We start from the raw sequence: 26,689 nt of genomic DNA on the forward strand, positions 1-26,689 counted from the left end.
TTGTTTCTGCCTTAAAGAACCAATTTCATTTGCTATCTTTCTTCCTTATCTTCCTGTTGGTCTCTTTTGTTCCTAATAAGGCCTCCCCTTATTAGGCCTATACCATTTTACCCCAAGTTGTTTTCCCCTTCTATTAAAATTATGTGTATAGACATGACTTGAAGAACAGTCTAGTTCCAGAAAACATGTGCATATGTTTTTCATAATTCAATGGCACTCATTCTACAATCATTTGTTGAGTACCTCCAACATGTCTCTGTACCAAGTGCCAAGGATTCAAAGACATGACTATCAATCGGTCTTCACCTTAGGGGACTCACATGGTATACAGCCGAGGAGACAAGTACACACAAACTGCTATTTTTAATTGGTAGGTTCTATGCTGGAAATACAAGCATGTTGCTATGGGAGGTTTGAAGCCACAACTTCTCTCAGGCTGGTAGGAAGGAGGATGTGAGAATGTTAGGCTTTACAAAAGAAGTGTTAGAGCTGGGTCTTTGAGATGAGCAGAACTTTAGTAGGTTGGAAATGAAAAGGAATAAGGTACACACTCAAAAAGTTCTGGAGAGAAGGTACCAATGAGGCAAGGTAAAGGGGTAACTTGACTGATTAGAGAAAGCTAGAGAATTAGGTGTGGATGAGACAAAGAGGTGGTGGGGAGTGGCAGATGGGTCTGAAAGGATATGAGGTCATACTGTGGAAAGGAGACTGGGGTACGTAATCTTTTATTCAATAGGAAATGGGGCATGATTGGCTCTTTATGAACATCTTTGGTATTAATAACTTAGTAATACTGGGATGAAAGAGTGACCTGTGTAAGGAGGCTGCTGCAGGAGACCAACTTAAAGAGCTTGAATGAGCTTGAATCTTAGGCCAAAAAGCAAGGAAGTGATAAATGACGCCTATTTTGGAGGTTAAGAAAACCAAGTTTTAATAGTTGAGAGGTAGTAGGAGAAAACTGAGGAGTCATATGCAATTCCTGACTTGTAGCTGAGGTAAAGGAGTGGCAGGTGATGTCTAAAAGTTAGAAATGCCTTAGGAAGCACAGGATAGGTTTTAACTTTGAAGGCAATAAGATGTTTTAAGTGCACTAAAGTTCTATGGAATACTCAAAACACAGATATCCAACAAGCAGCAAAATAACTGGATCTAGATCTCAGTGTGAGCACAGACAGGTACATTTGGAGCCATCCGTAACACAAGTGAGAGCTGAAGCACCCAATACCGAAGACAAACCAGAGGAGCTTGTTCTTGAAGAATCCTTGCAGTGTTTGTAATATTGTGTACAGGGATTCCTTAAAGCAGGGGCATATCTGCATTGACTGATAAGAGAACACAGTATGTTATGAAATCAACAGAAGGTAAGATAAATTAGGATATAAAAATAATAAGTCTAACAGTTAATTTTAAAGCTCTCACTCACAGAAGTAAAGCTGTAGCATAACAGTAACTCCTAAGTAAAAGCAGAATCTAGGGAAATGAAGTAAAATGGAAAGGCATAGAAAATGTAGGGGGCGGGGAAAGAGAATGAGCAAAAGGACGTAAGAAAAAAGAGGGAGATTTTAAAAAATCATTTTGCTAAATCTTAAGTGAATCAGATGTAGAAAAATGCTGAGTTAACATTAAGATCAAATGTAAAAGGAGCAAATAAAATGTGTTACAAACCAAGAGTGAGAAAAGGCCAACAAACACCCAAGAGTAAAAATTATTAAAAAGGAAAAAAGGGAAAAATGATAGATAAGGAAATGAAAAAGAGATAGAAATAATGAAATTGTATACATATACAAAACAAAAACCTTTTCCAAAAAATAAAAACTAATAACCTGATAGGACAAAGTGAAATAGTGCTTAGAACAAACACATCTACATAATAATTTAGAAATAAACAGTACATGTAGTAGTTGGATGCCTATCAGTGCTGGATTTGAACCCAAGTACTTCAACTTGCTATGTGACCTTGGGCAACCTGGGAAAATGGTTATGAGGGGACTATAATAATATATGTAAAATGCCTAATAATGTGCTCAGTTAATGAAGGTTATGGAAGAAAAAAAAATTAGTCCAGTTTTGATGAGTATACGAAACTCAAATTTCTTTTCCAACAACTTTTCTAATCTAAAACATGGACTCAATCACAGCACTTGAAATAAACTTTATTAAAACAGAGTGATTAAACTGCTCTAGACAGTTGACTGTTGGGTCAACCCTACCTATAATGATTAAAAGGATGTGGGACTCAATTTGCTCCTTCTACCTCAAACTATGTCACATATGCTACAAACTTTTCTTTGGGGACTTTTAAAAAGTAAAAGCTATTTGGTTCAATTAGTTAATGTGCAATTATAGTAGTAACATCTGTACGACCTCTGTCTTTGCCTTTTTGCTGAGCTAAAAAGAAACCACATATGGCTCAGTCACTTCTGCTAAATACACTAACCAAAAGCCTTAATTGTGTGGCCTCCACCAATCAGCCTTACCTAGTGGCTCAGACAGCAAAGAATCTGCCCGCAATGCAGGAGACCCAGGTTCAATCCGTGGGTCTGGATGACCCTGATAAGGGCATGGCAACCCACTCCAGTATTCTTGCCTGGAGAATTCCATGGACAGAGGAGCCTGGTGGGCTACAGTCTATGGGTCACAAAGACAAAGACATAATCGACATCCCCTTCTCCAGGGGATGTTCCTGACCCAACAATCAAACTCCCTCACTGGAGGCAGATTCTTTACCATCTGAGCCACCAGTGAAACCCAAACCAAGCAATACGATCCCCCAAAATGCGCCTCATTCTTTTAACTCATAACTTTGCTCAAGTCACTGACTCTGTATGGGAAGTCACACTCTCCTTCTCTTACCATCCTCCTTGTCACAGTAAATTAGGTGTCCTTTCTTAATGTGCCCTCGATAACCCTGAACTGTATTTATCACATTCTATTTTAGACGTCTGTTTGATTGCTGGTTCATTCCACCTAGGTAGATCTTCGCACTTCCTCCAATAAAGAACACAAATAGGAGCCATATGACAGTCCTGCTCTCTCATTTTCGGCCATCATAATCATAAACAACTTTATCCCTTTGTTATTCACCCCCCACCCCATATCATTTTCTAATTAACCCCTCTGAATTTAGGTAGGAATGTATCTAGAAGAATATGTGCATGTAAATTAACTATAGTAGATAACAAAGCTTCACACTGAAGGGAACATTCTAGAAATATTTATTTCATTGCTGACCATTTGGTTGCAGCATGCAACTCTCAACAACGAGCTGCCACTCACTCTCCACTTCTACAGAAGTACCAAATGCTATGGTACTACTATTTAGGTTTTCAGCCTTTCAAAGGCTTTTATTACCAACATCATTACTTAGGGACAAGACTTTTAGGGACTTCAAGCACTTATTCTCTGTAAAAAGTAACTTCTTATTTCATGCACAAAACTCCAATTGGCAGAGAGAGGTCCAAAGTGGGAAGAAAAAATTTTTATTCTAGTTCTATAAATTATCAGGAATAAAATAAGCATTTCTCCTTGCCTTGTTTTAAAGAAAAGATTTTTTTTTTCCTCTATCAGGAATCAGAACAGTAGATTTGATGATCCTGAGTTATAAAACTGCTTACTGGTTAAAGTTCTTTCCAAAGATCTTAAGAAGTAAGAAGTTGGTTCATTTTCCTGTACAATTTAAAGAAATATTTGCAGTATGTGTAGGAATTAGAGGTTATATTGTAGACTCTTGTGACAATATTTAAAAGGCCTATTCTCCCCATTTAAAAAATTCCACCTCAGAAGGTAAAAGGAAATTCTCATTATCCCTGAGCAAAAAAGGGAAAAATTAGGTACTTTTGTTAACAGAATCTACTGTAAATGAGTTGCCTATCTCTAGAACATTCTTAGAGAATTAGATAACTGAAGCAGATATGAGGTGCTCTCAGATTTTCTTAGATAAATATGTTTAGTAGTTTGAGTAGTTGCTCTGAAAATTTTCAATTTAATTAACTATGCAACTGATTATCTTCCATTTTGAAATTTGAGAATGTACTGAGAGGATAGTTATGGGACATGAAACTATAGGGCTCAGAGCTATTAAAAAAACCTTAGCAAGTTGTGGCAGGAGAAGAGTGGGGAAAATCATAGTGAAGAAGTGAGGAAAGAGGAAAAAGCTGTAGTGATGAGCTGGCCTGTCTTCCCAATAAGTCAGGGGCCTCTGGCTATATGCTATACTCACTCTTCTATTAATATAAACCAGATGCAGAAAAATAAAATCAAGAATGTCCCAAACTAATTTTAAGTCTTTTAAGAGTAAATGACAGAAAACATTTTTGCTTCTTAATCAAGGAGTGCTATAATATAATTTCAAGGCATCTTAATATAATTCATTTAATTCATTTAACTCTAAAGCAATTGTGCAATAAGCAAATTATCATAAATGAAAAACAAGGTTAACTTCCTACAGGGGCCAATAGACAGGGTATCTTGCAGCACAGCAATTAACCTTCACATACTGGAGTCTTGTTTAAAAGGCCATCAAACAACTCAGATTCCTGAAAATCACAAATGTCACCAACAAAAGGAATGTTGATTAAACAGAGTCAAAAAACTTCCTGAAGGGCTGCCTTCTCTGAAGGGATTTCAGACTTGCTAGCATAGGTTGGTTAAGCCAAATCTCACTGACAGCTCCATTAGAGAATGAGAATGCCCCAGTCAGTGCTGTTTGAAAAATGTAAAACACTGGAAGGGGAAAAAAAAACAAATAAGACAATCTACTGTTCCCTAATGTATATGGCTTAGCACCCAGAGAAAGCCTCTGCCCCGGAAAGACGCTTTCTACATAGGGCTAAGCTTCATTAAATGAGGTGTAACCTTTCCTTTTCAGGCCATGTCTTTTCTTGCAAGGTCTTTAGAGGCAGAAGTTCCACTTGGATTCTAATACACATCTCTGTGCGCTCAGCTTCCTGAAAACATACACCTGTGGGGTGCTAGGTTCTCCCTTGCCAGTGACTGGATTCACTACTTCACAGCCACCAGAAGCGCACATACACTATTAACATGATGAAAAATACAGCTACTGCTGCAAGTTTGGCGTAAGTGGAACGCATGTTCAAGTACTTCGCATCCTGGCGGTATTTCTTGGACAGACTGGACAAATTGTTAGCCTTCGAATCCAATGCTGTCAAAAGGGAAAAAAAGGATAACATTAATTAGTCCTTTAAAGTATTTTATCAACTGTATTAAGAACAAAAATAACCTAAATGAGTAGCACTACTTCAAATCGTGAAGCTGAAATTATCTTTTTTTTTTTAAGGGTAAGGTTGTATACACTGATTTATTCATGATCCCAAAGCACTGTAAAATCTACAATGCATTTTCAAATAATCAGTTCAACTTATGTTCAAATTCTTGAGGCTGTAGAGTGAGTCCAGGGTCTGGCCTCAGACCCTAGTTCAAATCTCCACTGTACCAATCATATGATACTGGGCAACTCAGCCTAAGACCCAACTTCTTTGTATATAAAAATAGGGAATATACAATAATAGTAACCATATCATAGGATATCTGTAAAGTGAGCACAATGCCTACATGATGGTAAACACTTAATAAACGTTAGCTGATAGCAACTATCTTCATAATCTCTTAATGGTTTAAATCATATTCTCTCATATTTTGACAAATGATAATCCAGGTAAGATGAAAAATGCAGGTAACCAGAAAATTCAATGAACCAGACACTGAGTATTAAGCGGTATCTCAACAGTGACTACTACCAAATTTCTAAAACTTTCCAGATGGTAAAGACTATTATTATGAAGATAACACTATCAGAAATTGTATTTTAGCAGACATAGGAAAGCTATATTACAATGAAAATACAATCACAGGTGCTAGAAAACTACCAATATATACTAAATTAAGCTTTTTAGAATCTTCTGCAAAGTTTTTTTCCCTATACGAACATTTGTAATGTCATTATCTTCTTTTAATTGTTAACAAAGCGCTTAGAGAAATAACCAGATACACATAAGCTAAACTGGGCTTAAAATATATGGCATATTTTTAATAATAAAAACAAACTCTCAGTTTGGCATAACTTCTAATCAAACTTTTCACTTCTTTAAATTTTTGAGAAACTATTTTGCAATCTGAATCTATTTGGTCTTCCTCGGAGAATGCTTTTGGACTATTTGGAGTTGCTTAATAGGGACTGGTTTTGATTGAGAAATGTGGCATTACTTAATAACACAGGCATGTCAGCCATTTCGAAATTAGTAACTTGTCCTGTAAGAAAAGCACCTTGTCATGCAAAAAAACAGTTAAGGGATGAGAAATAGCCATGACAATACTGCAAGGAATCTTTCCGGTCAGTTTAACAGACTGGACAGAGTTTTTTAACTACTACAGTATTTCTTACTATATTCCTAGTGCCTAGAACAGGATCTGGCATATAGTCAGTGCTCCATAAATAAGTATTTGCTAAATGAATCTAATCTGCTGAGAAAAACTGGGAAGAGAAATAAATATTAGGTCATATAAAGTAAGCAACAGTTATGAGAATTTCTTTACATATGAACATTGGAAACACATTGTATCATAAAAACAAAGCTATTGCTTGGAGAAGTACTTTTCTGAGTCTTTGCTTCTTTATCTGTAAAACTGGTTTGTACCACCCACTTCACATGGGATTACTCTAAAGAATAAATAAAATATATGTAAAGTCCCCTTACCATATTGCCTAGCACAATGTAAATGTTCGATAGATATTTGTTACTCTATGACAATGTTCCTTATCTTACTAATCACATGAAGTTTCTTAAGGGTAAAAATGTACTTTGTTTTTATCAGCATATCAACACTATAGCAATTAGCAAAGCACTAGAAGGAAATCCCATATGCTCTTGATTAACTGAGCAGTTTGTAAATTTTGGCTTTAAAAAAGTTTCCTATACTGGTTTACTTTATCCTGAGTAGAACCTGTGAGTCTGCTATGATGAAAATTTATATAGACTCACTTATCCAAAAACTGATGTTTAAAGAGTATGAAGCTATATACAGTGGGACAATTGCTGACTATAAACATGAAGGTTAAAATCTGAAGTTCATAATAAAGGAAAACCCATTTATTCATTGGAGAAGGGAATGGCAATCCACTCCAGTACTCTTGCGTGGAGAATCCCAAGGACAGAGGAGCCTGGCGGGCTACAGTCCATGGGGTCACAAAGAGAAGGACATGACTGAGGTGATTTCGCATGCATGCATTTAATCATGAATATGTAACAAGGCTGAATTTTAAAGATATACATTAAGGCAACTACCTGTGATGATTACTGTGAAAGAAATAAAATAAGTATATAAAATAGATAAAAAACAGCATATATGCTCACATTAAACACTTAGGTAACATGTAAACATTAGTTATATATTTTAGGTAAATTAGTACACACACATATACATACCCCATGTGCTAAAAAACATTACATGCTTTTTTACATTACGTAAAATATGTAAGTGTTTTAAGAATTTGAAGGAGTAAGGAGATTAATGCGTCAGGGGCTGTACGGATCAGGGAAGGCTACTTTGTAGAGGCAGTTCTTATCTAGAGTTTAAGGAAGGTCCAGGATGATGAAGACACTGAACTGGCTGAGGCGGAATGTTTGTGAACCAGGGAGAATGAAACACTTTTGCAATCTCCTTATCTTCCACAACAGAGAATACAGTGCCTTGCACATTGGCTGCTAAGTGGCTTCAGTTGTGTTCAACTCTATGCGACTCTATGGAATGTAGCCCACCAGGCTCCTCTGTCCACAGGATTCTAGAGGAAAGAAAACTGGAGTGGGTTGCCATTTCCTCCTCCAGGGGATCTTTCTGACCCAGGGACCGAACCTGTGTCTCCTGTGGCCCCCATACTGCAGGCACATTTTAAAATGCTGAGCCCCTGGGGAAGCCCACCTTGCACATTATGAGTATTCAATTAATAATCACTGGATGAATGAAAAGTAAGTTGAGACCAGACTAGATCTTGTAGTCACAGGTCTCAGAAGTTTTTCTGCAGAGGAACGCCTTGAGGAAATGGTATTTTATAACAGTTGATCTGGCAGCAGTAAAGTCTCCTGGAGCAGCTACTTATGAAACCATTGCCATAAACCTTTGACAATGTCCTCTCATTCTTCTTTTCGTTTTCCTTACGTGTTTCTATAAATACTAATCTAATTTGGTCAATACCTGGGAAACAGTAATTGTTTCTTACATGGAATGAGACTTTACACTGTTCCAACTCAATAGACACTAACCACACTAGGAAGAAACATATCATATTGGAAGCTTGTAATGTAATCCATTTTGGAGAAATGAATTCTTAATAGTACTAGATAGAATCCGACAGCATAAATGGTAACCCCAAATAAGCTATCCTTGCCTATGGAATAAGAACCACTTGCTCCTAAGATTCGTACTGCTTTTAGATACCTGAGAGTGCTTCTCCCCGTTGTAACACTTCTTCAATATTTGCAACCATGATTCTCTGCACATCTTGCAGTTCAGTGTTGATGGAGCCTAGGTTTCTCCGAGCACGACTGTCAATGTAAAGCTTCTTGGTTTTCTGAATGTAGGTATCTATAATGATGAAGAAAAGTGACTGATAACAATTTCTTTCATGTCCATCAAAGAAGTAGGTAAGAGTATATTCTGAGTTTAGTCCTGGTTCTGAACTGTCCATGATTAGCCAGACTCTTGAATGAGTATCAGGTGTGACAGGGAATTTCCCAAAATATTACTACAAAACTGCATGCTCATTCATGTTTGCCAATGTCTACATATCATAAAACTATGAAAAGAAAAATTAATAAAGATTATATTTTCAACTTTTAGCTAAAATCTTAAGATAGTGTATTGGCTTCCCTTTACTTGCCTCTTTAAACTTCCTCCCACCCTTCTGCACCCTGCTTTCTGCTTTGGGAAGCTAACCTGCATGAATTATATCAATGGGTTCCTTGCTGTCTAGTTTCCAATTAGGTTAAGCGAAAGAGGACACCCCAAGAATAGGGAATGAGTGGACAGTGATAGTGATTTATTCCTCTATCTCCTCCCTGAGAAGTCATCTTGGGCTGGTAGTAATCCTCCACCAAAAGTTACTGCTCCTTTGAAACTGGCCTTTTCTATAAACTTTCTTCTTCCCAGTTCCAGAAACTGCTTTTATCCATGCAAGCCAAGGGTTGATAACAATTACCATGCTACTGGTCTCACGTTACGGTACCTTACAGTTCATCTATAACCCTTTCATATCTCTGTATACAATCTTTTAAGCTAATTTGAGGATACCAACTATTTCCTGTGTGACTTTGATACAGCAGTCTTATTTTTTTCTTGGCTTTACTGAACTCATATTGCCTACAAAAATAAAAACTGCAAAACCAGACATGATAAAATTTGCACTTGTAGAGTTTAGTTTTGAAACACTGTAATGCTTTGCTATAATACGTTTTCTTTATTTCTACAAAGCAAGAGGACTCATTTATCTAGCAAACTTGAAACACTTCAGAAATCCAGAGGTAGTATTCAAAACCAGTTTCTTTTTAACTAAAAATGTCAATGATGTAATCCAATCATACTTGTTCTCCCTTCTACTTATAGGACATTTCCTTTGATATGCTGCCATCCTATATTTTACCACCTCTGAGGAATAATGAGTCTTTCTATAATTCTTGTACAAATATGGACACCCTTGCTCACTACTTCTGCCTGTAGGAACTGTTGTGCCTTAATACCAGATATCTTTTACTACTTAAATTAGAAGATCTTGTTCTATTAAAAGAAACAAAATACCATTCTTTCTGATTTCCAAATTCTGATCTCTATAAAATGGGTCTCACTGTGAGTGTATGTGTGTGTGGGGGTGAAGACACTGAATTGGGAAAAAGAAGAACTCAGGAATTACATGCCAATCTGGATCTTCAGTTTTTTTTACCCTAATGAAGAATCAAAACAAATTACAAAAAAGAGCAAAGGGCAACAAGCTCTATGGGTAAAATATCAAAAGGCCAGAGACAATTATTAATACTTATGAGAAGGAAGTCTCATTCACTCAAAAGGAAAAAAGACATGGAATAGGAGAGGAGGCAGAATCCAAAACATTAGTGGGCAAGCTTTAAACAAAAAGTCAAACTATATCAATAGCTTCTCTGCATTGTCTACTCCCCTGGTAGAGAAGTGAGGCACAAAAACTTACCAAACTCAATAAATGAGTAGGGTCTAGACACAGTTGGCACCTTCTTCCCATGCTGCTCATCAAATTCTGAGTGTAAATCTTCTAGGTAGGCAAAAGCCAGCTTCTTAGGGAAGGCAGCTTCACACAGAACCAAATAACATACTCCCTGTTCAATAATGTAACTGAAGAGACAAAAATTAAAAAAGCATGAAAAAATTGTTGTAGATTAATAACACTCCCAACAGTCTGAAACAGACTCTCGGTGCCATACAAACTTTGTTTTTGGCTATGCTACCTGGCTTGCAGGATCTTAGTTCCCTGACTAGGGATCAAACCCAGGTCCTTGGCAGGGGAAGGGCAGAGTCCTAACCACTGGACCACCAGGAAATTCCTTATACAAACTCGAAAATATTCAAGCCCAAGGCCTCTGAGGATAATGAAATCAGAAAGTCAATTACAAACCATAAATCACTAGAATTAGAAAACAAACATCTTCCCATTATTAGAAGCATATTCCAAAAGGAGTATTTAGACATATTTATTCATTACATAATTCTTCAACTAAAATATCTTAATACTTAAGACTTTTTCTTGAAAACTCAGGGTGTGACTCCATCTGCCCTTTGATCATGTATAGTAAACAAGTAATAATATACACACATTTAAACTTATTCCATCTGAGAGGAATTGTGGAACTAGAAATTTTTGTGAACACTAAAAAGTTAGAAGTTAATGTCACAACGATTACTGGGTACAGAAAATAACAATCTCAGGACTAATAATAGTTCCTAATTTCTAGGGTAGAAGAACTCTGTATTAATTGCAAATTATTCAATAACAGAACTGACTCCTCTTTGAGAGTGAGCTCCCTGGCAGCCTTCAGTTCAGTTCAGTTGCTCAGTCATGTCTGACTCTTTGCAACCCCATGGACTGCAGCATGCCAGGCTTCCTTGTCCATCACCAACTGCCGGAGCTCGCCCAAACTCATGTCTATCAAATTGTCCCTGGCAGTCTGGAGGAGGCTATATTACGGCATGTCTGAGATATTTTCGGAAAGAGGCTGGCTACTCAGTGGTTTTCAAATGAGTTTTTAGCCACAGCACTCTTTATTTGAGCCAAAATTATATCCAGAAGACCAATATGTATAGCAAATAAAGTCATAAGTTTTATAGTTTAAGTAGGAGTTTAAGGGTTCGAAGCATTACACACATCCCCCACTCCTTGTCCTTTCTATGTGGCTCCTAAGGAACCCTAGAACTCCACAGAGTTGAGTCCCCTTTCCTGAAAACTTGCTTCCTTCTCTCTGCTCTATAGCACTTCTTGCATATAGCACACACACAAAGTTGTTTGCGTATGTGTCTCTCTCTGCTATAAGAGGACAAGCTAAGAACATTAAAGGCAAGACTTAATACACGGTCTGGCAAAGAATACATCTTTAGCAAACAGCTCTTAGATGCAAATAAGGGAAGAGATAAGATTATAAAGAAGGAGGCAGAAGAAAATTTCTTTTCAATTCCATGAGATCTTTCCTAGGTCATTTGTTTCTAACCCATAGTAAAGATAAGAAATACTATATTATAATTGAGCATCTCTAAACTACGGAAAATTGTGCAAGAGATGGGAATACCAGACCACCTGACCTGCCTCTTGAGAAACCTATATGCAGGTCAGGAAGCAACAGTTAGAACTGGACATGGAACAATAGACTGGTTCCAAATAGGAAAATGAGTACGTCAAGGTTGTATATTGTTACCCTGCTTATTTAACTTATATGCAGAGTACATCATGAGAAATGCTGGGCTGGAAGAAGCACAAGCTGGAATCAAGATTGCTGGGAGAAATAACAGTAACCTCAGATATGCAGATGACATCACCTTATGGCAGAAAGTGAAGAGGAACTAAAAAGCCTCTTGATGAAAGTGAAACAGGAGAGTGAAAAAGTTGGCTTAAAGCTCAACATTCAGAAAACTAAGATCATGGCATCCGGTCCCATCACTTCACGGGAAATAGATGGGGAAACAGTGGAAACAGTGTCAGACTTTATTTTGGGGGGCTCCAAAATCACTGCAGATGGTGACTGCAGCCATGAAATTAAAAGATGCTTACTCCTTGGAAGGAAAGTTATGACTAACCTAGACAGCACATTCAAAAGCAGAGATATTACTTTGCCAACAAAAGTCTGTCTGGTCAAGGCTATGGTTTTTCCAGTGGTCATGTATGGATGTGAGAGTTGGACTGTGAAGAAACCTGAGTGCTGAAGAATTGATGCTTTTGAACTGTGGTGTTGGAGAAGACTTTTGAGAGTCCCTTGGACTGCAAGGAGATCCAACCAGTCCATCCTAAAGGAGATCAGTCCTGGGTGTTCACTGGAAGGACTAATGCTGAAGCTGAAACTCCTATACTTTGGCCACCTCATGCGGAGAGTTGAGTCACTGGAAAAGACTCTGATGCTGGGAGGGATTGGGGGCAGGAGGAGAAGGGGACGACAGAGGATGAGATGGTTGGATGGCATCACCGACTCGATGGACATGAGTTTGAGTGAACTCCGGGAACTGGTGATGGACAGGGAGGCCTGGCGCGCTGTGATTCATGGGGTCGCAAAGAGTCGGACACGACTGAGAGACTGAACTGAACTGAACGTTATTTAGAAAGGAAATGTGAAAGGAAAGTTATAACCAAACTAGACATCATATTAAAAAGCAGAGACATTACTTTGCCAACAAAGGTCCGTCTAGTCAAGGCTATGGTTTTTCCAGTGGTCATGTATGGATGTGAGAGTTGGACTATAAAGAAAGCTGAGCACCGAAGAACTGATGCTTTTGAATTGTGGTGTTGGAGAAGACTCTTGAGAGTCCCTTGGACTGCAAGGAGATCCAACCAGTCCATCCTAAAGGAGATTAGTCCTGAGTGTCCATCAGAAGGACTGATGTTGAAGCTGATACTCCAATACTTTGGGCACCTGATGTGGAAAGCTGACTCATTTGAAAAGACCTTGATGCTGGGAAAGACGGAAGGCAGGACGAGAAGGGGACGACAGAGGATGAGATGGTTGGATGGCATCACCGACTCAATGGACATCAGTTTGGGTAAACTCCGGGAGTTGGTGAAGGACAGGGAGGCCTGGTGTGCTGTGGTCCATGGGGTCACAAAGAGTCGGACACCACTGAGCAAATGAACTGAACTGAACATTATTTAATGTTGAAATAACTTACAAAACCTAATGTTCACTATTTTCTTAACCAATAGGCCAGAGTCTTGTTTCAGTTTTGATTCTGTATACTTGTTTGCTTGTTCTTGATGAGTAGAGGCTTGGTTATTCGAGTTAAACACAATAGGTTCTTCCCAGGTCTATATTATCTCAGTATCTGAGCTCCTAAAATACTAAGGATTATTTAGCTTTTCCTTTCTTATTTTCCTCTGATCTTCTTGTCCTCTTTTTTCTTTTTTAATCCTGCCTGTTTTAGCACCTTCAAACTTGACATATAATTAAACACAATATCAATTATTTGTAGGTAATTTGAGACCCAATAAAGTCCCTTTGATCCCTCTCTCAGCTGTATTGTCTACAACCACTGATTTGTTGTTGTTGTACAGATGCTGTCATGTCTGACTCTTTGCAACCCCATGGATTGTATCCTGCCAGGCTCCTCTGTCCATGGGATTTCCCAGGCAAGCATATTGGAATGGGTTGCCATGCCCTTCAACCACTGGTTAGATGCTCCTAAATTATCTTTTATAATTTTCTTTTCTCTAAATAATAAACAATACCTATTGCACTCATCTCACATGCTAGTAAAGTAATGCTCAAAATTCTCCAAGCCAGGCTTCAGCAATATGTGAACCGTGAACTCCCTGATGTTCAAGCTGGTTTTAGAAAAGGCAGAGGAAGCAGAGATCAAATTGCCAACATCCGCTGGATCATGGAAAAAGCAAGAGAGTTCCGAAAAACATCTATTTCTGCTTTATTGACTATGCCAAAGCCTTTGACTCTCTGGATCACAATAAACTGTGGAAAATTCTGAAAGAGACGGGGATACCAGACCACCTAACCTGCCTCTTGAGAAATCTGTATGCAGGTCAGGAAGCAACAGTTAGAACTGGACATGGAACAACAGACTGGTTCCAAATAGGAAAAGGAGTACATCAAGGCTGTATATTTTCAGCCTGCTTATTTAACTTCTATGCAGAGTACATCATGAGAAACGCTGGACTGGAAGAAACACAAGCTGGAATCAAAATTGCCGGGAGAAATATCAATAACCTCAGATATGCAGATGACATCACCCTTATGGCAGAAAGTGAAGAGGAGCTAAAAAGCTTCTTAATAAAGTGAAAGAGGAGAGCGAAAAAGTTGGCTTAAAGCTCAACATTCAGAAAACGAAGATCATGGCATCCGGTCCCATCACTTCATGGGAAATAGATGGGGAAAAAGTGGAAACAGTTTCAGACTTTATTTTTTGCGGCTCCAAAATCACTGCAGATGGTGACTGCAGCCATGAAATTAAAAGACGCTTACTCCTTGGAAGAAAAGTTATGACCAACCTAGATAGCATATTCAAAAGCAGAGATATTACTTTGCCGCCTAAGGTCCATCTAGTCAAGGCCATGGTTTTTCCTGTGGTCATGTATGGATGTGAGAGTTGGACTGTGAAGAAGGCTGAGTGCCGAAGAATTGATGCTTTTGAACTGTGATGTTGGAGAAGACTCTTGAGAGTCCCTTGGACTGCAAGGAGATCCAACCAGTCCATTCTGAAGGAGATCAGCCCTGGGATTTCTTTGGAAGGAATGATGCTGAAGCTGAAACTCCAGTACTTTGGCCACCTCATGAGAAGAGTTGATTCATTGGAAAAGACTCTGATGCTGGGAGGGATTGGGGGCAGGAGGAGAAGGGGACGACCGAGGATGAGATGGCTGGATGGCATCACGGACTCGATGGACGTGAGTCTGAGTGAACTCCGGGAGATGGTGATGGACAGGGAGGCCTGGCGTGCTGCGATTCATGGGGTTGCAAAGAGTCGGACATGACTGAGTGACTGAACTGAATTATTCTCTATGTGCCAGACACAATGTTAAGTGATATACAGGGATTCTCTCATAAACCTAACAAAACTATGATTCCCTATTTTATAGAGGTAACTGAGACCTAGTGAAATATATGTGAGTTGCTCAAGATTACAGTGTCAGTAAACGTTTAAGCAAGGGTACTAATCTATGTGTGTCTGGCTCTAAGAAGCTCCCAAAGCAAAAGTTATCTATTACTGCATGATACATACAGCATTACTGCACACAAGATAACAGGGTGAATTACTGTACACAAACTGAATACAGAAACCAAAATTTCAGTTTTGCAGAATTAGAGCCAAGAAAGTTGCCTCCATAGAGTGACTCTATTTTCAAAGCTACCTTTTCGTTTGAAAAAAGTTACCATTCTTCTCAGGTGTAATTACAAGTAATTACTGTATTTCATACTTAAATGATCACGAAGAAATCAAGATTATACTCACTGAAAAGTCATGGCACCAGCTTCCAAGGTGCATCTGGTAGGGGACTGTTCATTCAACTTTCGAAAGAGCTGCTTAGCCTGACTCTGGTACTGTTGAAGGTCCCGGCCAGACTGAAAGAAGACACCTTCATTTAAGAATGTTCCACAAAAAAAAAACAGTAATAATTGGTAAGAAGTATCATATTTTGAGGGCGCTATGTAAATAAGGCCCTTCATTTACAGGTTAATAACATTAATAAGATTTAACAAAATAAAAGTGGCCTACTTTCAGAGAAAAAAGGGAGCCCAAACCCTGAGTTTTTCAACAAAGTCACATTAGTTATTTTCTAAAAAGCAAAAAAATAATCCTCAACTGCATTTAAGGTACTTGCTGAATCCATTTCCACTATGAGGTCAGTGCCCTCCTCCTAACCCACTTCACTTGCATGGTTACTGGCACAGAATCACACAACATGTTCTATACTCAGAGGAAAGTCCTGGAAAGACAGACAGAATGAATCTCATTTTTATGCTGAAATATCATGCAAAATCTTCCATAAAGTGTTACAGTATTTGATGTATAAGCAAAACTAAATGTGTGCACCCATCACTGTAAATTACTATGAACACTGTAACTGCAACTAGGTAAAAACAAGTAAGAGTAAGGATGAAGATTAGAAAGTCAAGATATCCTTTACTAAATAAATCTATTTGGTTTCCAAGTTTGGAATGCAAATGTCTGGATAGCAAGGGTATGTTCATAAAAAAATGAAAATAGTAACATTTGGATGACAGAATTACAGGCAATATTTCCCCAAACAATTTCTAAATGATTTCACAATTTTCTTTTTTTTTAAAGAGAGGAAAAAGTCTACTGGGGGAAATAGCAGAGTCATTTCAAAAGGAGAAAATCATACCTGAATAACCTAGTAGCAAAAATGGAAAAGAAGTACATGAAGAGTGAGAAACAAATATACTTTATTCATCTACATACTGGGGAAAATAAACAACTTCTGCCGTGTGATGGGAAGGAATTATTTTATTTTAGATTATTTATTCTGAATTGAAAGATATAACACAGTCTCTCCTTGGTAGATGCTTAATAACTAAATGTTTAAATAGAAAAGTATACCGGGTTCTCCCAGGGATTGGACCTAAGGCCTAACTATGAGAGAGTACAAAGTAAAACTTAGTGGATCACAGCGATCCACTGAACTGAGGATAGAAACAAGGAAGCAAAGATAAAATTATGTAACTGGCAGATAAACAAATGTAGAAATATAGGATTTTAAGCTATATTTAGAATAGTGAACTAGAAATGCACACTGAGGTATCACCTCATCCTGTTAAAATGACTATTATCAAAAGGACAAGATATAACAAGCGTTGGTGAGGGTGTGGAGAAAAGGGAACCCTTGTGCACTGTTGGAAGGAATGTAAATTGGTGCAGCCCAAATGGAAAAAGTATGGGGGGTTCCCTCAAAAAAATTAAAAACAGAACTACTGCATGATCCGGCAATTCAACTTCTAGGTATTTATCTGAAGAAAATTAAACACTACATTAAGAAGATATATGCACCCTAAGCTATGCTCACTGCAGCATTATTTACAACAGCCAAGATATGAAAATAACCTATAATAAGTGTTCAATAGATGAAAGGATAAAAAAGATGCAGTATATATACACAGTGGGATAGTATTCAGCCATTAAAAAAGAGTGGAATCTTGCTCAAAACCCAAGCTAATAGACAGAGAATGGACTGGTGACTGCCAGAGAGGAGGTGGGTGGGGCGGTAGGCCAAACGGGTAAAGGGAATCAAAACGCACAAACTTCCAATCATAAAATAGGTCATGGGGATACAATGTTCAGCATGGGGACTGTAGTTAATAATACGGGATTACGTATTTGAAAGTTGCTGAGAGAGTAAAACATATGTCTGCATCACCAGAAAAAAAAGAATAAACATTTTCATAACTATTTTTTCATGATGGAGGGTAACTAGACTTACTGTGGTGATTTCACGGTATCTACAAATACTGAATCGTATTATACATCTGAAACTAATATAATGGTATATGTCAATCATAACTCAAAATAAAATAAAATAAATGGTGAGCTGGAAATTTCAATATAAATAAGGAAATAAATAATTATGAGGTGAACCAGGGGAGTCAAGCAGAGACCATTAGAAGTATTGATTTGTAGTTTAACTGTTTTTATGGCAATGACTTATTATAAGGCTGTTTGCTTGAGAAATACTCCTACATTACCATATATATTGTTATATATTAATAACACTTTGTAATAATTAAGAGTATAATATACAGTAACATTATCGTATTAGACAATAATGCTAATATATATATTGCTTTTCTCATGACTGGCCAGCCAGTTAGGGAGAGTGAATACCATCACATGCTTTGAACTAATGCCAATATCTTATGTTCCTAAATTTGAGTGGCAGAGGCAATCTGTTTGCTTAAGCAATGTTGTTATGTGGCATCAGTCGTGTCTGACTCTTCGCAACCCTGTGGACTGTAGCCTACCAGGCTCCTCCGTCCAAGGGATTCTCCAGGCAAGAATACTGGAGTGGGTTGCCATTTCCTTTTCCAGGGGATCTTCCCAACCCAGGGATGGAACCCGGGTCTCCCGCATTGGAGGCAGATGCTTTAACCTCTGAGCCACCAGGGAAGATAATAGATACGAGGGATGCAAATAAAGCTGCAGAGGCTACTAAAAGTGTGTTAGTTGCTCAGTTATGTCCAACTCTTTGTGACCCCATGGACTGTAGCCCACAAGGCTCCTCTGTCCATGGGATTCTCCAGGCAAGAATACTAGAGTGGGTTGCCATGCCCTTCTCCAAGGGATCTTACTGACCCAGGGATCAAACCTTAGCTATTAAAGCACCAAGAAATAATACCAACACAGATCAATGATTTTCAACTTTGGCTTCACACTAGAATCACCTGGGGATCTTAAAAAACACTATTCCTGCTCAATCTGCACCCCAAACCCAATTAAATCAGTGTTTTGGAGGCAGGACTCAGATATTAGTATCAGTAAAATAACTACAACCATAAAAGCTAAATGTAAGTTTTCTGACAGCTGAAGGCAGGGGAGCCCTTTAAAGGAAACGGTTAAATAAATAAATGGCAAATGAAATGCCACCATTTGCAACAACATGGATGGACAGAGAGGGTATTATGCCTAGTGAAATAAGTCAGAGAGAGAAAGACAAATACTGTATGTTATCCCTTATATGTGGAATCTAAAAAGAATATAACAAATCAGAAACAGACTCACAGATACAGAGAACAAACTAGTGGCTACCATTAGGGAGAAGGAAAGGAAGAAGGGCAAGACAGGGGTAGGGGCGATTAAGACATACAACTACTATGTATAAAATAAATAAGATACATGGATATATTGTGCAGCACAGGGAATAATAGTATTTTATAACAACTTAAAATGAAGTATAATCTATAAAGATACTGAAGCACTATATTCTAAGTGTGAAACTAACATAATATTATAAACCAACTACACTTCAATTTTTAAAAAATGGCAAAAAACTGTTGGTCAAATGAAGATTGGTACAAATCCTTTGACTTTATAAGAGGCATCATAAACATTACTGCAATCTGAGAGAAACACAGAGACTGTGGCCAAAAGCATGCTACGATTTCAGGAATTTACAAGGAACAAGGCAATGATGCCAATGTACAATACTGGGGACATATCTGCATAGGAATTATGACATGCCAACCAACATTTTACACTGCTGCTTCAGTCAGCATCGCCATTCCTGGGAAACGATGCTGGCACAATCTTTCCGGTAGTCATTCTGACAATATGTATTAGAAATTATGAAATTTTGTACAGTGTTTTATCTAACAATTCTACATCTTTGAAAGTATACATAAACATCATATATGTGTTAAGCAAACAACTACAACAACATATAAAAACAAAAAACATGTTCAATAACAGGATAGGGGATGGGTGACATAACATATGGAATATATTTACATAATGGAATACTACAGAACCATCAAAATGATGTGTAATATTTAATGATATGAGCAGACATTCATTATACACTATGTGAAAAAATTAGGTGGAACAGTCTTACAGTTATTACCCATTATTTAATTTTAAACACATACGCAAAGATTAAGGTTAGATACCAAGTGGGTATAATTTAAGTAGGGATTACTTAATTTTACCACTACTTTAGTAAAAAAAAAACAAACACCATTAACTTCTTGGTCCTTTTGTATTTACTGAATTTTCTACAACAGTCACAAATTAACTTTATAGTGAGAAAATTATTCATTCATCAATGTCTACTTGTTGCATATCTGCACTTGGGGCCAGTAAGGGAGGGGCTAGGATTTGTGCCCAGGCAGTCTACCCTTGAAGTTCCTACTCCTATGCGTGCTATACAACCTCTACAGTTAAAATTGCTTCTGTGATGGTCGAGTGACATTCCAAGTGGTATCTTTCTATTTAATATCAAATCTAATTCATGGGAAATGCTCAAGACTACATGGCAGCTCTGAACTATTGATAGATCTCACATAACAACATAATCATGGCTTTAGAGATAAAGCCTTGGTTTGCTTTTAAGATTATAGTCACAAAGGGCCCACAGTCAGCTAGCCTATCTAAAAATAGTTAATTAGATGTCCTAATTCTGTTTTCTACTTTGTCTAAAACAGACCTGATGAAACCTGTACACAGTGTAAAGGAAAGACAGCTGTTAGCAATCCAATAATTAAGTGGATGTGGAAGTATTCACAAATTCTGAAGCTAACTTGAGATCATTAGTGTATTTAGGATGCGGTTCTGTACATAAAATATAGCAGGCACAGGGCAGTAAGCTGCCACACAACCACAATCCTTTTTATTGCTGTTACCTAGGACTGCTGGCGGGCTTACCTGATGGCTCAGATGGTAAAGAATCTGCCTGCAATGCAAGAGACCCAAGTTCAATCCCTGGGTCGGGAAGATCCCCTGGAGAAGGTAATGGCAACCCACTCCAACTATTCTTGCCTGGAGAATTCCATGGACAGAAGAACCTGATGGGCTACAGACCACGGGGTCGCAAACAGTCACACACAACTGAGTGACTTTCACTTTATGACTGCTGTAGTTGTATCAAATGCCATCTTTTGTCTTTACAATAATGTTTAGCTAAGCCCTTATCATTTTTAAATCCCTGTTAAGCTCTACTGATCAAAGGCCAGCATCACCAAGAACCAACCATCTTTCTCTAACAGCAATAACAATAAGATGATTAATCAACCCTCAGTGACTGGGGGAGTGTGGCAATTTAACAGTACAACAGACCATCTGCCTCTTGGAGTTCCCTGCTCTGTACTCAGTTACATCTACACTGTCTTCAAGTCCACAGAGCTGAGACGTAATGAAAGAAGACAATAGGGTGTATTTTGAGGTAGAACAGAAAGGCAAAGAAACTGCAAACATCTGAAAAGGAGAAATACATCACAAAGGAAGAAACAGAGTATCACTTAGTGTAGTTTGGAAAAGTTCATCTCTCTACCTTAGGCTTGTATTTCTAGCTAAAGCATAGAGAAAACAGTGCATAAGGTATTCTGTATCTTAAAAAAAAAAAGCTCTATTGTATTACTTGAATAACTGTTCATCTACACTAACAAGACAGTTTGTATAGGGACTAGCATGGAGCAACTACCTAAAATACAGCATCTATTATCAATGTAAATAACTGAAAGAATATATTTATTTGGCCTGGACAATTAAGATACTTAACTATAAAACTATTTGATCAAGATATCCATTTCTTAAAAAGTAATTTCCAGACTCCCAAGAAGTAAACACATTATTAAAATATCTTAGAACAAAGCAGTAAAGTGTAACAGTTAGGTACTAAGGCTCCAGTGTAGAATCAGACAGATATGGATTAAAAGGAACAAACTAGTGGTTAGCAGTGAGGAGAGGGAAGGAAGAAGGGCACACTAGGGGTAGAGGATTAACAGGTACAAACTACTTATGTATAAAGTAAATAAGCAGCTACAAGAGTATACTGTACAGCTTAAAGAATATAGCCAATATTTTACAATAACTACTAATGGAGTCTAACCTTTAAAAACTGTGAATCACTATGCTTTACACCTGAAACTTATACACTGTGAATCAACTATACCTCAATTAAAAATTTCTTTTAAAAACCAAAACAGTGGTTCTCAACCAAGGGTGACTTTGCCTATCCTCCCCAAAGATGACATGCAACAATGTCAGGAAATATTTTTGGTTGTCAAACTGGAGGGAGGGTGGTGGTCGTGCTATTGGTATATAAGGTGCAGAGGCCAAGGATACAGCTAGACATCCACCAATGCATAGGACAGTTTTCCCGCAACAAAGAATTATCCATTCCAAAATGTCAAATGTGCCAGTTAAAAAACCCTGATGACAGAAGTATCAAATCACTATGTTAGGCACCTGGAACTAACACAGTGGTTGTAGGTTAATAAGGAAGAAAGGAAGGGGCAAAAAGGATGGAGGGAAGAAGGGAGGGGAAGGGTAAGGAAGGAATCCTGGTGAAAAATTCCGTTGTACTATTTTTGCTGTGTGACTTAAAGAGACTTTTCTTCTCTTAGCCTCAGCGCTTCCTTATCTATAAATGTAGATAATAAAAGTACCCATCCTAGCAGTTGATATAAGGGCTTCCCTGGTGGCTCAGCAATATAGAATCTGCCTGCCAATGCAGGGGACATGGATTCGATCCCTGGGTCAGGGAGACTCTCTAGAGGAGGAAATGGCAATCCACTGCAGTACTCTTGCTGGGCAAATCCCATGGACAGAGGAACCTGGCAGGCTACAGTCCATGGGGTCACAAACAATCAGACACGACTTAGCAACTAAACAACAATAGCTTGTATGAAGACTAAATGAAATCATGCATTAAACAGACTTAGTGGAATGGTTGGTATATAGCAGGCACTCTATGGGCTTCCCATGTGGTGCTAGTGCTAAGGAACCCACCCACCAATGCAGGAGACATAAGAGACACAAGTTCAATCCCTAGGTCAGAAAGATTTCCCTGGAATAGGGCATAGCAATCCATTCTAGTATTCTTGCCTAGAGAATCCCATGGACAGAGGAGAGTGAAAGGCTACAGTCCATAGGGTCACAAAGAGTTGGACACAACTGAAGCTACTCAGCATGCATGCATAGGCACTCTCTCTAAATATACAGTGCTCTATTTTAATAGTAAAAAATAAGTCAAAGATTTATATTTTTGCAGATGTTAAAAGTTTAGAAAGGACGTTATCATTCAAAGTCAAAACTGCTAAAGGAAATCACTACAGAATTATAATCATAAAGATATTTTTGTGTAAAATATCTTTCCTTTTCAATTAAACAAAGGAACCCATCTTGGTAGACTGATACCTAATTTGGAATTAAGAAACACACAGTATAACCAACTAATTTTTTCAATAAAGTGTCAAGGCAAAGAATAAGGGCCTACTGATATTCAGACTTTCAGATCTACTTTATATTCTTTGCCCACACTGGAATTCAAAGCAATAGTTGGAAAACTGACCAGATTTCGGTTGCCTTGCAAAAACTATTTCTTAGTCAAACTACATATCCTTCAAGGAAAATTTCCTTACACTATCTCCTTTGTTTCAAATCATGTTCTGCATTCATTTTAATAATTTCACTCCTTCTGCATAGTCCAAGAAAATGTTTAATGCTGGAGAAGAGAAAAATACTTCACAATTCAAAGTTCAGGGCATGCTATATTTTTCAGATTTTATATCAGCTTAGACATTGTTTTGTGTAGTGAATAGAAAATATTTCACTCAGCATAACCTACTAAGCAACACAACAACTTCACAATCTGTATCATTGTTCTCATAAAAGTTAAAGTAAACATATTTGCAAATCAAACCTAAAAGGGCATATAACCAAATAGAAGCTTTCTCAATTAGGAGACACTAATATTGGCTTGGATGTCATTCCTTTGCGGAAGATTTTCCTGATGTCCGAAAATCAATTTAGATATCTTTTCCATGTTCAATCACAGAAACTTCTTCCTCTTCTACAGCAATTATCTACATTACAGTTATCTGTTAGTGATCTGGCTTCTCCACTAAACTGTAAGCTCCAAGAAAGTAGGGACTATGTTCCCTAAGCCCCTGCATGAACACCATGCTTGGCACACCTGATGTGCTTAATGAGAGTTGTTTTTTTTCATGAATATATGAATGAAAGGTTAAAAAATGTGCAAAATATTTTTTTTCTAGCACTCAACATTTTTTAGGCCTTGAAAGTTTTTTAAATTACTTGCATAAGAAAGTAAAAGAAAGTTGATCACTTTAAACAAATTTAAATAAATTATATAAATTTCATTCTCAGCCTCCTTTCTTCCAGAATTCCCCAACCTTATTCCAGGAACTGGACTCACACCAGAAATTTGCCTTGTGATTTTAAGGCACAAAGCCTCTTCCTGTGAAGCTATCTAGGGCTTTTTTCTGGGACTTTTTTTTGTTTGTTTTAATCAATGCAACACATTTTTGAGCACCTATTATACTAAAACTGCTATTGTAAAAGCTATGGGAAATACAAAAATGACTAAGACGTCATCTGCCTGCTAGGAAATTTAATTTATTGAAAGACAAAGGCAAAAGTACAAGGCATTATAGAAATATAACACACGGGTCATAACTGCAACAGTAAGAATTTAGTAAGGCTCACTGAAGGAGGTGGGAATTGGACATAACTGGGAAAGAAAGTACTATACTGAACTTCAAACAGGTACATATATGCGGCAATATTACCTCATCTGCTTTCAATAGATGTCAGCAAGCTGGGTCAAGGATCAGGTGCTACAGAAAGAAGTTAAAGAACTAGGAGCTGATTTTCCCCAGGACCTGTCAGCCTTATTAACAGCAAAAAAATTAGAAACCCTGGATTTTAGCAGAGTCTATAAAGAATTACAGAACACTGGATGATCACAATTAGCCAAACCTATCCCTTCTCCGGAGTGTTTTTCTAATAAGAAATAGGTAACATAAAAATCTACCCCCGCCTTCAGCAAAGGTTAGTTTTCTCCAGGTAGTCTTCTCCCCTGTCAAAAGAGAAAACGCACTTCAGAGGAGTCAGAAACGCCTGGGAAGACTCAGGGGTCTCCCACGTCCTAACAAGGAATCCGGGGCGGACAGCATAGCGCTCTCGCAGGACCTTGGGGTCCTAAGATCTACCAGCTCACCTGTTCGTCCTCCTGCATCGAGGCGGCCAACGGGAGCCCGTCCGCCACTCGGGCGATCATCGTGAGCAACACCATCTTTACAGGCTACGGAGACCCAGCACTGGCCCAGACGGCCGTAGATGTGTCTTGACTTGCTCCGCCGGAACAACAGTTAAACCTCTACCTCAGCTGCCGAAGACCCAGCTACTCGCGTCTCCGCTTCCCGCTGAGGTGGCCGGAAACAAGCTCCAGCGCTCTCCACTACCGGTCCCCAGAATTGGCTTCCCATCGGGAACCACAACTACCGGAACACTAGTTCCGTGATCTCTCCTTACACCTTCAGAAACTCCCAAGGCACGGGCCACTTTTCTGGATTTCCAGCTTTGAATAAGCCTTGACCCGTGAGAGGGCGTGGCATACAAACTGAAATAGAATTTTCTAGTTTCTGATACTTTAAGTTGGGGGAGAGGGCTGGGAAGGAGGGCAGGAGTTATTGGGTGCTTAGATGAAGGGTATATGAAAAACCTGACAATCAGATGATATATTTTCATATTTATTTTTTTGTTTTATATGTTGTATATCCAGCACAAATTATTTTCTGTACTTTTATATTTTTAGGCAGAGTTCTGTGTGTGTATGTGTGTGTATTGTATGGGTTTTTTTTTTTTTTTTTTTGCTTGTGTATGCTGTATGCCCAGGTCCTTAAACAGATTCTGGAAAAAAATATTAATTGCATATGTGAGTAAGTGATCATATTACAGGATCTCAGAAATTATCTAGATCAGTCACCCTGCTGAAAGCTGCGATCTATCATTATAGGTAGCAGGACAGTCTTGCAAAACTTCCAGTAACTCTTCATTTACTCCCTGTTGGAGAAACCTCTAGACAACTCCACCTGAATAAATGTTACCATCGCTTTTTCCTTTGGTGCCCCCATCTCTAATATGAGAATATTATCTGCCTCTAAGGATATTTGTGATTATATACCGAGAAAGTGTAGGTCCCCACTTTGTAGTTAAAGAAAAAACGTCAGAGAGTAATTTTTCCACAATGACACAGCTAGTAGTAATGGGACTAGGATTTGAGCTGTTGAACTCCAAAACCTATCCTCCTAATCCTGATATGATTCCGTCTTAACATTTAACCATAGGTTAAGGAGCTCACGTTTTGTTACCTTTTCTACAACTCTACAGCTACTAGGAGAAAACTTATTTCTTGAGAGGATTTTGGGAGGAAGACCTAATGATTGACTCCACACAAAAATGGACAGGCATATAGACAAGACAAACTGATGGTGCTATTTAGCACAGTGAGAAAGTGAAATGGAAGGCAATCCTTGGGTATATGGGAGCCTAGGTTGGCAAAATCATAATATCTTATATTTAAAATAGCTCAAAGATGTAACCTGACCTAACTTCCCTTCCTCCCACTCAACAAGGATATGTCTTCTACCATGGTGTCAAATGGTCATTGTCAGTCAGCCTCTGCTGGAACAATTCCAGTAATGGGAAATTGATAATACCAATATTTTAATTAAGGGTAAGGCTATGTTGATGAGAGAAGCAAAAAGAGAAGAATGCATAGAGAAGCAAATTTGGAGCAGGAATTCCAGCCTCTTTCTAGTTCCTGGATCTAGGCTCTGCCCAAGACCATATGTCTGCTTGAAACCTGACAACATTATTCGCCTGTGCTTAGTTGCTAGTCGTGTCCGACTCTTGCGACCCTATAGACTGTAACCTCCCAGGCTCCTCTGTCCATGGGATTCTTCAGGCAAGAATA

General features: G+C 38.2%; 1 protein-coding gene across 1 annotated transcript; it reads right to left on the reverse strand.

Moving 5' to 3' along the window:
- SEC22B (SEC22 homolog B, vesicle trafficking protein) lies at nucleotides 2,136–25,168 on the reverse strand. The gene is made up of 5 exons (XM_005677781.3): nucleotides 24,932–25,168; nucleotides 15,694–15,803; nucleotides 10,211–10,371; nucleotides 8,452–8,598; nucleotides 2,136–5,161 (listed from the first exon to the last, which is right to left on the reverse strand). Exons 1-5 carry the CDS (start codon nucleotides 25,004–25,006, stop codon nucleotides 5,007–5,009), a joined length of 648 nt encoding a protein of 215 aa, XP_005677838.1. The 5' UTR covers nucleotides 25,007–25,168; the 3' UTR covers nucleotides 2,136–5,006.

The sequence above is a fragment of the Capra hircus genome, chromosome 3, assembly GCF_001704415.2.
Source record: "Capra hircus breed San Clemente chromosome 3, ASM170441v1, whole genome shotgun sequence".
Taxonomy (NCBI): Eukaryota; Metazoa; Chordata; class Mammalia; order Artiodactyla; family Bovidae; genus Capra; species Capra hircus.